General features: G+C 31.3%; 1 protein-coding gene across 1 annotated transcript; it reads right to left on the bottom strand.

Annotated features, from left to right (window-relative positions):
• Positions 1–8,164: 8,164 nt before the first annotated feature.
• Positions 8,165–12,084, bottom strand: LOC110702469 (probable purine permease 4). Its single transcript, XM_021880179.1, is given in 3 exon segments — positions 8,165–8,795; positions 11,073–11,434; positions 11,436–12,084. Coding segments are annotated over 3 exon segments (1,155 nt in total). The 5' UTR covers positions 11,769–12,084; the 3' UTR covers positions 8,165–8,335.
• Between the last annotated feature and the right edge of the window lie 2,515 nt (positions 12,085–14,599).

Raw genomic sequence — 14,599 nt, 5'->3', positions numbered from 1 at the left:
CAATTCCTCTCTTTCTTCAAGCTCATCTAATCTCTCATCAATGGCCTTCATCTGCGCTAGAACCTCAGTCGTTTGATCCTCCTCCATGAGCTTCGACAATTGGGACTTCAAGGTTCTCAACTCCTTGGCAAGGCTGCCGAATTTGATTTTACTCCACGAGCCAAGTCTTCCTGCAGTAGTGGAAAGATTAGTTCTCACATCCCCCCTCCATCCCATGTTTCACGAATAATGTCCAAACACGAATCTTCTCTTAGCCACATTTCTTCAAATCTGAAAATTCTCTTTATTTTTTTCTTTTTTTTTTCAAATGAACACACTCTTTGACACACAGGAGTAAGGGTAAATGATCAGATTTTCTTTTTTCAAGGTGAGTCACGAAAGCCCCTGCAAACATATCTTTCCACTCCATATTAGCCGTGAAACGATCGAGTCTCTCTTGTAAATTATCTTCACCACTTTGATTGTTAAACCAAGTGAAAGGATATCCAATGTAGCCCAAATCATCCAACTTACAAGTAGTAAGAGCATCCCATAATATAGCAGCCTCGGCATATTTGAAATCGACTCCCCCTTGCTTTTCCGTAGACCACATCATCAAGTTAAAATCGCCTCCAACAAGCCACGGCATATTATTATTACTTGCAAGACTTTCCAAGAGAGAGCCAGTTCTATGTTTATTTCCATCCTCCGGAAAGCCATATATCCCCGTGAATCTCCACCAACTCTACTTCTCACACTTCACATGAGCATCAATATGGTTTAGGGAGTATGATTGAATCGTGATGGTCCAATCATCTCTCCAAAGAAAAGCTAAACCACCACTCCTTCTTCTGCCTTCCCCTGCACAACCAATCGCCACCATCCCTGTAAATTTCAGCTTGTTTTTCACCCTTTCCATCTCCCCTTGACTAAGCTTTGTCTCTTGCAAGAACACCAAACCGGGATTTTCCGTGATAACAATGCGCCTTAACGCATTGGCTGCCCGAGGACTCCCCAAACCTCGGCAGTTCCACGATAGAATGTGTCTCATTTCTCACCAAGGGCCCAAGGAGTGGAGCCCGCCACTATGTCCGTCATGTCAGTATCATAGTAAGCATTCACCGAGCTACTGTCTATTACCCTTCTTTTCCCATTATTTACCCCAGCACCATCATCATTAGAGTCAATCCCTTCCTCCTGCACACTCCTTTTCCTCGTACCACCAATTGTAGTAACACAAGAATTAGTAGCCAAATTCTTCCTATCCTTTCTAATCACCACCTTACTCTTCTTAAGTTGGGGACCACTCACACTTTCTTTAACACAAGACACTACATATTGAGAAGAATTTTCATGTATTTGAGAAGATTCAATGCCTACCAGGGAGTTTTCTTTATCAGGTAGTAAGATTGGGGGGTTAGATGGGGAGATGTCACCCTCCTCACCATTCTCCTTACTATCAGGCATCAACACACAAATCATTTAAAGTCAAAGAGACTTCTTGCAACTTTTCAAGCACTACGCCAATCTGCTCATTACTCACCTTTTTCACAGATTCTTTCGGTTTAGTGATGAATAAACCCTTAGCACAAGCAGGTTTATTATTCGGCAGCACATTATCTTTATCCTCTCTATTACTCTTCCATGGAGAAGCTTTCATCCACCCACCAAACTTCATATTTGAATCATCTAAGTCCCTGCATCCCTCACAATCCTTTACACCATGGCCTATCTTCCCACAAAAAAAAAAAAAAAAAAACAAAAGAGAGGCGGTTTTTCATATTTCACATCAAAAAATTCCTCATAACCACCTCGCATCTTCACCTTAACCTTCTGTAACAAGGGTTTAGTAACGTCAATCATGACTCTAATTCTCACAGAATTATCAATTCCCATACATCCTGAACTTTCCAGTCTAACAAAGCGCCCAATTTTATTCCCAAGCGCCTCCACATTAGCAGCGTTTAAGCGTCCCTTGAAAGGTAGATTGTACACCCTTACCCACATTGGGATTTCATATAAATGCACATCAAGCGGTTTCACATTATCTTCTATTTCCCCAAGCAATAAGGCATGTCTGTCGAAATGCCAAGGCTTCTCATCAAGAACCCTCTTCTTGTCTCTCCAATGGTGGAATTGGAACACATATGTGTTCTTCCCAATATTGCTTATCTCTAAACCATGTCTGGGTTGCCAGACACTCTTTATTGTTTCCATGAAAGCATTGGAGTTAATTGAGCGATCAGTCCATATCTTTCCTATCAACCCTAATTCCACCCTTGCTTCCTCATCCTCCTCATTACCCTCAATCCATTCCACAGCGTCATCGGTATCATTGCTGATGGTATTATCTACACCATCGATGTTATTCCCCTCTCCTGCGTTCTCTATGATATTGCTAATATTTGTTTCTAAATTTTTATTTAGGTTTGAAAGAGTCTGACTTTTTGTATCTGGTTTTTTCTTCGAGGAATTCGATTCCATGATCAAGTACTAGCACAGATTCGACCACAATAATCAAGCAAAACCTTCACAAGAAGGAAACCCTAGGAGAAACCTAGACAAACCCTCCCAAGGAAAACCTAGAGGGAACCTTGCATGAATATGTATTTAGTCACATTGTTTTTTCATAATATTTATTTTAACTGTCTACAATTTTAAACCTATAATTACCGATATTAAGTGGCAAATGCATTAGTCAAGTATTCTCCATATTGCCTAAAAGGAATTGCGATTCACATCAAATGTAATGTATTAATTGTAAACAATATAATCCTGTATTTTCAAAATCCACTTTTTAAAGTCTATTGTCGTTAAAAATTAATAAACCTTTCGTCGTCTCTTGAAATTGACATTTATCTTTGACTTGTAAGATATTTATATGTATATGCGTTTAAACTTTAATTAACATATTACACACGGCTTATACTAATAAATATTGGTGTGACATGTTATAAACAAAGTTTTAATCATTGAAACGGATACAAGAACGTTATACATGATTTTTGTTTCGTATATGAAGTAAGAAAATGCTATACATAACTCTTAGAGCTACATATAAGCATTAAAAAACGCTCTTGAAAATTGTTTAAATTTAGATAATCATGACAAAAACACAATAATTACACTGATATACGCGTGTTTTTGTCATAAATTCCTAATTTTATACAATTTTCAAGAGTGTTTTTTATTTTATTTTTTATGTAGCATTACCCTATCATTATTTATTCATTTTTGTTGATAAAATATCATCATTTAATGGTGTATAAGCCATGCAACGTGTTAAAATGAAGCAATTGATAGACTTTAACCTTCAAAATATAAATGAAGCAAAGAAAAACACATGTAGAAAACTAGAAACCTGCATAAAAAAAAGGTGGAATGTTGTTCATAATGGTACCAGATCATGCCTGATAATCGGTCATCAATGCTGGTATACTTAGCCGTTTACACTACTGAATTTTGCTGTCAAGTGTTTTATGAATAATAATCGTATGAGAAATTACACCATTAATGTTTTTTTTTTTTAATATTATTTTTTTAGGGGGTACCATTTATGTTAGATCGATGTTCTTACCCTTGTTAAAAACGATTATAAAGTTTGTTGGAATTTGCAGATTTCACTCATCAAATAAGGCCATGTTCTATTAAAGACTTAACGTACAATATTCATCAAAATTAAATAATTAGAATTATTGAATTTAAATTAAAGTACTGTATATCTTTTTTGAAACAATTAAAGTATATTATTAAAATTAAACAAATTTTGATGAAATTAAATTACTTAATTCACTGATTTTTATTAGGTAAAAATCAAGCAATTAAGGGCCTGTTCACATTTACTAAACTGAGTTGAACTGAACTGAACTGATTGGAGCTGAACTGAACTGATTGGAGCTGAACTGAACTGAACTGAACTGAACTGAACCTGAGCTGAATGAATATTTTATGAGAGAGGGAAATTAGGAGCTGAACTGAACTGAACTGAACTGATTGGAGATGAACTGAATTTAACTGAACATAAGTAAATGTGAACAGGCCCTAAAGCTCACCATTATTAAGTTGAAAAATTCAATTTGTAGGACAAGAACACGTATCATTATGAATTTATGATCTCTAGTCCTCTCTCAGACCTGCTGATGTATTACTTTATTCTTGGGATTGTGGTCGCGATGTCTGTGTAGATTTGATAGGATCTTCTCCTTTGACACAGTCAGGGCTATCTGACTTTATTCCTGGACGGGTTGTGGCTGATGCAGCTCATCGGAAGCAGGTTAAGTATGAGGCTCGTTGTCAGGCGATTGGAAATGGGTTCATTCCCTTCTTCTTTTCTTCGTTTGGTGAATTAGAGAAGGAGGATGTTGCGTTGCTTAAGCGAATTCAGAGGTTCTCGACGACGCAAGACATTGGAGCACGTGTTGCAGCTCATATTTTACTAGGTTAGGTTTTGCTATAGCTAGAGGAGTGGGGGCCCAGATTGTATCTCGGCTTTCCACTAATTTATTGTAGGCTGTATGACTTTTTGTTTTTGAGATAATAATAATAATAATAATAATAATAATAATAATAATAATAATAATATATTCCAATTGTCGTGAATTAAAGTCATACTTCCTCTGTCTCTTTATTAATGTCCACTTTCTCTTTATTATGTGAGTAATAAATGATAAAAGTGGACATTAATAAAGAGACGGAGGGAGTAGTTGAAAATCGTTATGTCATACCCATATTTTGAACATATGGACGTTCAAAAATTAAGCAATTGGGAAAGTATGAAATGCTTAACATGATGAGTTGCGATAGAGTATATGGTCTACCAAGGGCAGAGTTAGGGCTTTCCAAATGTTGTTATATACTCATGAATGGAGCTTTACAACATCAACAAGGATTGGCTCTGCCGCTTAAGGTTATTGGCGGGATTGTTAGTCTAGGCTGTGGGGTTTAATTTGTTCCACGTAAAAATGACTATTAAGGACCATCATTTTACTTTCATATTTACTATTTTGTACATAAGATCACACTAATATTTTTTATTTCATCTAATTTAAAAATAAAAGGTACCAGTAGTTGATATCAGACAAACTAAAAGGTCAATGACTCAATTCAATGAATAATGAAATTGGTTAGTTTATCCATTTAAAGAATATTTGGTCATGTAAATGTGAATGGATTAGCCTAAAACCCTAGTTGATTTTTATTTGTAGTCAAAAACCATAAAACTTGTTCAGCCATAAAGTCCGTAAACAGGTGAAACAACTTTAATCACAAGGGGGGTGATCACTATGAGTAACCAAGCTTGTTTGCCTTTTGTTTTTAAGTCACATGATGTTGTATGCTTGATTACATGTATAGTTGTATGACTGAAATTACTTTTGTGTAATTGCGACGAAGTTAGACATCTTAATAAACAACGAAAATTACAATCACTTCAATTTTAATATTTCTATCGCTTTGACTAACATGTGTAATGCCGATACCATAATACCCAAATATGTACTTGGACCACCATGGAGAGTTGGAGACCATGGGGTAATTGATTTAATTAGGTAGGATACATATGGTAATCATATATCGGTATCCAGTAGACCGGATAATCATATGTCCGAACAATTGGGCTAGGCCAACATCGGCTTAAGTATTTTGTTTCGGGCCTAATTTGTGCCTTAACTTTATAATAACATGGTTTTTTAAAAAACAGTAAACAAAAACATTCGCTAACTTTAATAATATCGATTTTATTTTTTGTAATCATAATCTTAAAAATGAAACCAAAATTTGTATTTTTTAACTGCCCATTAATATTTCTTATTTACCAACTTTTTTTAAAAAAAAAGGAATATTTACGGTACTACTAACCTTTTTTATTATTATTATTTTTACGGCCAGTATAATAGTTTATGGGCGTGTTCGGCGCTAGCTTTTGAGTAGTTTTTAGTGGTTTGACCAAGTCAAACCACTACTTAACAAAAAATGTGAGTGTTTGGCAAAGTAATGGTTCAAGTAGCTTTTAGTGGTGGAGGTAACTTTTATTAAAAGTTAGGATTATTAGCTTTTAAAGTTAGAGGTAGTTGTTTTAAAAAAAAAAAAAAAAAGTTAGAGGTAGCTTTTGAGGTAGTTTTGAAAATTTAATGTATAGTTTTAAAAATAAATTATTGATTCTTAAATGTAACAGCTAGTTAACCACTACTTCACCGAACACTCATACCTAAATGATCTATTTTCACAGCTAACAGCTTGTTGACAGCTAACAGCTACATACACGGCTCACAGCTATAGCTACCTTCACAGCTATATTTTGCCGAACATGCCCTATGTCTATAAATATTAAAGCAGTAAAAAAAATATTTTAAAAAATTAAAGAGTGAAATCAAAATTATAAATTATTTAAGTAAGTTAAAATCAAATTGTATTTTTAAAGGTGGTTAAAGTAAAAAATAATAAATAAATAAATAAATAAATAATAAAATAAAATTATAATAACAGTCAACATGAGATCAAATTTAGGATCCCTTTATAAAAATTCAATTTTAAAATGAAATTATATTATGCCCTAAATTGGGCAGGTTGCCAAGTTGATCAACTATAGTTACCATTCTGGGATTATTTGGCAGCCATTGCAAGTCATTTATGCGCTGGTTCAGTAAAAATAAGTTTAGTTCAGTATATTATTTCAGTTTTTTTTTAAATCAATAATTTAAAAAAAGATATATATAATAGAAAATCATCAAAAATAATTTATGTTTATTAAAAATAATATTTTTATTTCAGTAAAATTAATTTCAGTTTTGTAAAAATAATTTAATTTCAACAAAAATAATTCCAGTTGAGTAAAAATAGTTCAACTAAAATTTGGTGAAGTAAATAGGGCCTTATTATGTCCTACTACCAAAGTCAATCAATAATTTAGAAATATAGGTTTTTATTATGAAAATAATTTAGATAACTAGGTTGGTGTATAATTGTATATTATAGATTGCTACTGCACCGTCTTTAAAACAATAAGCGTGTATTGGCAGACTGCATGCCATGTCAATTTCCCATTTTGAAGATTGTAACTATTAATTACATTTTTGGGGAAAACTATACGTACATTGATTTTTAAGATACATTAGAGTGGAGGAAATTTTTTTTCTCCAAGTTTTTCAATGCAATGGGATAATTTCTTTTTATTCACATGAATAGAATTTCTCAACATGCAAATTTAAAGTTCAAAAAACCTACACACATCAATAAACCCCACATTCCAACATACTAGGTGACTTACAATTAATTTTTAATGCTTTACATCAAATTTGATTATTTAATTTATACTTCATAAAAATTTTAGAGATGAAAATAACTCATCATTCTCACATCATTCACAATTGCTATACACAAGTAACACAACGTCAACAACGCCACCACAATATTATAAATCACCCAGTCCTCACACATATTGTAGGACTAAAGGTACATACTCTAGCCAAAAATTGCACGTAATACATATAATTGCATGAAGTTGAGTTTCATTATATTGTGATACATGAGACAACTTTGATCTAAATTGAAGAGCTAAGTTGGTTAAACACTCTAATTTTACCACGAACTATCCCATTAATATTTGCGGTAGGAATTGGTTGTATGTATGTTATTTAGGGTTCTATATCCAATGTCCGTTTCATGTTTGCTCCCATAAAAATATATAACTTGTGAAGTGAAGACAATTTACTTATCAAAATATTGTTTTAATTTGGTATTATTTAGGCATTTGAGTATTGGACGTATCTTCTTGACTTTGAGTATATAATTCATCATTTTGTTAATCTAACGTTAAAGCAAGTGGTAACATATAAGTAGACATTAACATTTGTGGAAACTAGTGGAAAATCCTAGTCCTAATCCCATTTATCATTAATTGGTTACGTCCTTGTTACATTGCCTATCTAACTATCTAAGTAGCATATAGTCATATATAAGTACCATGTAAGTGTGATCTTAGTAGACTTAGTTACAATTGATTCATATTCATAATTTGCATGTATTATGGTTAGTTAGTGTGGAACACAACATGTATTAATTGACATTTACATTTACCGTGCACTCGCGGTTGATAACTTAGAAAAGTGTCTAACACATTACACATATAATTTCTAGAAGCATATTGTATAATCATTTTTACCCAATTTAAAATACAATGCACCAAAACTGATAGTAAGTGTTCAATACCCATTGACACATTTCCATTTAAAAGTACAAACATTTTGTAAATACAAAATAAACTTTGTATTGTTTTGTTTTTCATAACATGTAAGATGTATGTAACACTACACCATTGTTTTTGGTAGGCTTATTATTTCAAAAGATAATAAAATTAAGTTCAATGTTCATCAATTAAAATTTGGGTCATCTCTTTTGCACGATTTTTCTCATCAATTCCACCTTTTCCCCTATTCACATACAACCCATACACGTAGGAGCAAAACCCCCATGCACATATCACGGTGGACACAGCTTTAGGGCCGCTAAAGTTGTCCCCGTACACTAACACCCCGCCGATGACGTTCAACGCTAGGAGGGCGGTCATGCACACGCCACCCGTTAACGAGGTGGTCAGAAACACCATCCCCGCGGTGCCCATGAAGCACACTTGCCAACTTATTATGTTACCCATCACGGTTAGCCAATACATGTTATGACCTAGGTCGTATTCGACCATGCTCTCCCTCTTCATCTCTTTGAAACCACCAGCCGCCGCCATTGCTATGGTGGCGATCACCGTTGTTGTAAACTCCATCACAAATTGCATCTCTACCACCATTTCATAGCAATACACCTCCCTATATAAAGAACAATATATGTGTAACGTTACATAAATTGTTTAATATTATTAGAAAATAAGCTAAATGAAAAATTAGTGATTAATTACCTACATGAAGAATTGAAGAGCATTATAGTACTTTTCTACGGAGTATATATTTTTTTATTTATGTAATTAGGTTTTCATGGAATTAAAATACAAATTAAAACTATTCTTATTAAAGTTGGATAAGATTTTGACTTTGTTAGCATATATGAGAGATTTCATGTGATGCGATAACTTATAGATAGTCAATTAGTCCAGCGAATGGATGTAGCTGACAACTTTCATTGACTCATACATTTTATAGAATTAAAATATAATTATTGGTATATATGTAATATGTTTAATGTTATTTATGAAAATATAAGAACTCTAAAATGAAAATATAAATGTAAATTTTCCTCAAAAATAAAACATAAATATAAATATATGGTAAGGAGGGAAAAAATGGTATAGACGAATCATAAATAATAATTGTGAGAAATAAGAATTAAATAAACGTGCTATAGATTATGAACAATAATTTGTGATTTTTTTTTTTATTTTTTTTTTTGGACAAGGAGAACTACATGTTAAGGAGGTCAGGCTTATGGGTAATTTTATAACGTATTTCGTTACAATCCAAACAATATAACAAGTAAAAAGTTAATGAATTACCACGTCATCCACTAATTCTTATTTTCGCTTTAATTACCAAAACTATCCCTGTATATGTAGAATAGAATGGACTTTGCAAATATTTCTTTACTTTATCAAATGCAAAATTGTCTTTTTCTCCAAAAACACAAAAATTAAAAAATGAATAATAAACAAATTTTTTTTTAAAATAACAATAAAAAGTAAAAGGTGAATTTGTAAAGAGCTGTGTTCAATTGCTCTAGGCATTTAGCTAGTTAGCTTGTCAATCCAATCTTTGTTTTTTTAATTTATTTTTGGAATTTCTGACATTTCGTGAGTTTTGGTAAAATATATAAGTAGACGAAATTGGTACTATCCTACGAGGAAAATTTGCTAAATCCAAATAAATTCAAATTCCCAAAAACTTTTTTTCACTTTCAAATGGATTAATTAACTTGAAAAGGAATACGAACAAACACAAAACATATGTAATTTATTACCCATTATTGGATTGATTTAAAGAAAAATGTAAGCAATTTATTTATCCATAATTGGAATATGGCTTTGTCACTTTCATTCTCTTTCTAGTTTCGATCGTATAACATTGTTGGAAAAAAGATGTGGATAGCACAATTATTAAATCAAGCCAAGAAGCGATCTTCAGAAATTCAACTACAATTGTTTTTAAAAGACATATATTGCATTCTTTTAATCCATCATCGTAATGTCAAATATGGGTTGAGAACTATGGTTGTCTTCTTATACTACATAGTTATTAATGGATTTTTAAAAGATTCGGAGTATTTTTAAAAAAAAAATTATACAACCTTCGTTTCTTCACAGATGCATCAATTTAACTATTTACTAACTTTGAATACTTTTATGTATGAATATATATACAATCATAAATAATGTCATTTATTTTTTTTTATTTTTTTTGAGGAAATGATAAATAATGACGTTATTTTAATTGTTATTGATTACATCTCAATGTATATATATGTATCAGGGTATATAATTTAAGAAAGATAGGGTCAAAGAAAGTTTATGAACAATGTAAAATTTCAAACTGATACATATATTGAAAAACGGAGAAAGCATTAGCTTTTTATAGTTGTTTACTCATTTTAAAATTAATTAGTTGTTTACTCATTTTAAATTTAATTCCAACTTTCAGTTACTTCAAAACAGTTTATGTTGACCCTTGTCACAGAACATATGTTTTGTAACGATACAATAAAAAATGTATAGAGAATTTATGAGTTACAAACAAGGGATTATATTTTTAGAGACTATCTAAAAAACAAGGGACTATATTTTTAAAAATAAAAAATAGTTAGAATTTTTTTTCATTGCAAAAAAGTTATTAATAATTTAAACAAAAAAAATATATCAAATGTCACCTAAATTATATTAATTGCTCCAATAATGATAGTAATTGCCCCAATGATAATTTTAATTACCAAAAAAAATTTCCCTCTAATAATTCTCCTAAGATAACAATCTTGCATGCAATTAATGCACTATTATGTACCAAAAAAATGGAGGCAGAAATTCACAAACAAATTAAAGAGTATACGTAATTAAATCATAAAATTAAGAGGACATGAAAAAAAATAAAAATAAAAAAATGTACCTATAAATTTTCTCCATGAGAGGAAGATAAAGAGAGAAGAGCAAACCGGCACCAATGGTACAAAAATAGCCAATAAAATACATGCGCTTCGTTACACCCTCGGGACGATCATGGCTCGAAATTAAAGCTAATAAAACCGAACTTATGGTTAATAAAATCACACAATTTAAGTTGTTAAAGGTGATTTTTTGTTTAACAATGAGGCACGATAAGATTAATGTGAACACGAGTTGGGATGATAAAAGTAAGGAAGAAGTTGAAACCGGTAAATAAGAAGTGCCCCAAGAAATTAAAAAATTGTTTAGGAAAAATAAAACTCCAATTATCATAGAGAGGAGAATTAATCTTTTGGTGAATTTTTTTGAAGGGTTTTCTAGGGCTTAATTTAAACATGTAAGGGAGAACTATAGGGATGATAAGGAAGGGAAAGCCGGCACATTGGACCCAAGTCGAGACCCACCGGCTTGAGCCATTGTGGATGAAGTAAAATTTGGCTAAGAGTGAGGAGGCCAAGGAGCCAACAAAGAGTAACATATAGTTTAAGACTAGTAGCACCATGTAACGTTTTGTTGGTTTTTGGGACGACGATGGTGAGGATGACATAATTGGCATGATTTCGTCGGTGGTGGTGGGTGGTGGTGGTGGTGGAGCTTGGTGGACGGGGGACATTTTTTTGGGTTGAGAGGAAGGAGTCATCTTGAAATGGAGAAGGATAAATTTTTTGGTTTGTTGAAAGAAAGAAATGAAGGGCTTGTAAAAATGTTGGAACTTTTGGGTTTTTAAATGTGTATGTCTTGTGAGTAGTGGACAATTTGTGTGAGTGTAGCTGTATTGGTGAATGTCTTGTGAGTTTGTTGTGAGGACTACAAAAGTAAGCGGATTTATTTCCCTTTTAAAAATATTTTGAGGATACTAATAAATCACCCTTTTTAAAAAAAATAAAATAAATGTGACTAATTAAATAGACGACAGTATAAGCTTAGTTAATAATACTCTCAAATGATTTAATTTCTTCTTAAATGTAATTTATCTTTATAATGGACTTTATTTTTTATAAAATGAAAAATCAGTCATGAATCATTCATTATTCTCATTTTTACAATAACCTTAGTTTGGTTTCAAAACAAATTGAGGGGTTAGGGCCTGTTTTGATTGACTGAAATGAGCTGAATTAAAATGAACTGAATTAAACTGAACTGAACTGAACTTATTTGAGCTAAACTAAATTGAACTGAAAAGAACAGGCCATAGTCTAACTAAAAATAAAGTACAGAGTAATTATTTGAAGGACAAATTAAATCATTGGAGGTTTTTGTTTTTCCTTTTGTTTATGATAATTTTATTTAGTTAATAGCTATTGATGAGTGTCGTCGTCATGAGTGATGCTCCATATTGTTATTTTTGGTTCCTTTTTTTTTTTTTTTTTTTTTTTGAAAGAATACTTTTGGTAATCTTTGCCTAGTGAAGAAAAAAGGGTTTGATGACTATACAAGTGATTGCTTGATTTTATTTTATTTATGATTTTAAAAAATAAAAAAAATTAAAAAAAAACCCTTAAAAATTTGGAAATGAATAAACAATGGCTCAATTATTACTTTAATTTGTATTATTTTACCAAGAAAAGATGTTTATAATGCATGTTATTTTTACCATATGTAGTTGAGTAAGGTCTTGTTTACTTCATCTTATTTGTATTGCACTAGAATTAATTTTACTGAACTAAATTTAATTTTGTTGAGCTTAAATTATTTTTACTGGTCTGAAATTAGTTATAACGAACTAAAATTATTTTTATTCAGTTCAATAAAAATAATTTAGGCTCTACAAAAATGAGTTTAGTTTAATAAGTATAAGTTTAATCAATATAAATCAAGAAATTCAAAAAACAAATGTAATAGAGAATTAGAAAATTTAAGTTTTAATTAGTAAAAATAATTTAATTTCAACAAAAAATAATTTGATTTCAACAAAAAATAATTTCATTTTGGTAAAAATAAAATAAACAGAACATGGTAAATTTTATTGGTGGTTAATTTTAAATTTTTCATAACAATACGGTCATGCGCCTATCCGATTATACTCTTGTATGGAGGAGCAATTGATAATATTGATTTTCTTCAGAAAAAGTTGAAGGATTGACATAGAGACGAAATATTTGCATTAGAAGAAACATGTGATACATAAACTTTTAATTTTTAATTTTTTAATAAACTACTAAACTAGTATAGATGCTACATTTAAGCCACAAAATGTCTTATATTACTCTTTGGTCTCCACTTCTACATATCACACTTTATTATTTTTCTCTCTTTATGGACCCTACTCTTACATGTAATTGTTGAGTAAAATTACCAAAGTAATATTTTTTTTTATTAAAAAAAAAAGTGAGCATAATAAAGGCTTTTATTTATTTTATTTTTTATATTTTGGTTGGGTTACTTGTGGGAATTTATACATAGGGAGTATTATTGTTGTTATTATTATTATTATTCTGAATTAAATGGGTGTGTCCTCAATATTAATAAAAGTATGACTAAACACTTATGAATAGTGTTGAGATAATTATGCCCCTTAAAATGTTTATTTACATATTTACCCTTAAATATAATTCTTTTACAGTATTTTTATAAATAGGGTTGAGATAATTACAACCCTTAATAAAAACTTTATCAACTTAACGAGTAATATTAGGTTCACTCTAGAATTTTCCTTTCCCTTAGGAGGATTTTTCTAGCCTCTATTGCTATATTTTTTCTGCTTTTTTAAAAAGGTTTTCCTTCACTCTTCTCTTTGTTTCTCTTTCTCTTTCATCTCTTTTGTGAATCTTTGTAGGGGCTTCCATTAGTGTTTTTATTGGTTGTAAGCCCCAAAAAACTTTTTAATTACTTTCAACATATATGCGGATTCCATCTTTGAGATGGTAATTATTCTATTAGGGTTAATTTCTTTTGTGTTTGTCTGTCGAATATTGAAGATTTGGGTTTCATAATTTCCGAAAATATCTAGAAGACTATAGGAGTATTTTCACTCAAACAACTATTCATTAGTAGACCTCAAGCCAAATTAGTGTTACCTTTTCAGATGATTTTTTTAAGGCAATTGTTGATGGCATCTGCAATGTATCTAGTTCTAAGGTGATATGTACTTGTGTTGGAATTCTAAGAGCATGTTCACATTTAATGAACTGAGCTGAACTGAACTGGACTGAACTGAAATGAATATTTTATGAGAGATGAAAATTAAGAGCTGAACTGAACTGAACTGATTAGAGCTGAACTGAACTAAAATTAAGTAAATGTGAACACTGAACATACCTAACAGCTGAACTGGACTGAACTGAACTGAACTGAACTGATTGGAGCTGAACTGAACTGAACTGATTGGAGCTGAACTGAACTGAACTAATTAGAGCTGAACTGAACTGAACTGAAATTAAGTAAATGTGAACAGGCCCTAATTTTTCTAGTAATTATTTGTCCCATGTCAGTATCGTTTGACTATCTTTATTACTGAAATTCTTTCTTCTT

Source organism: Chenopodium quinoa, unplaced genomic scaffold (genome assembly GCF_001683475.1).
Source record: "Chenopodium quinoa cultivar QQ74 unplaced genomic scaffold, ASM168347v1, whole genome shotgun sequence".
In the NCBI taxonomy this organism is placed as follows: Eukaryota; Viridiplantae; Streptophyta; class Magnoliopsida; order Caryophyllales; family Amaranthaceae; genus Chenopodium; species Chenopodium quinoa.
The sequence above is the reverse complement of the archived record's forward strand: the minus strand, read 5'-3'. Positions and strand labels throughout refer to the sequence as shown.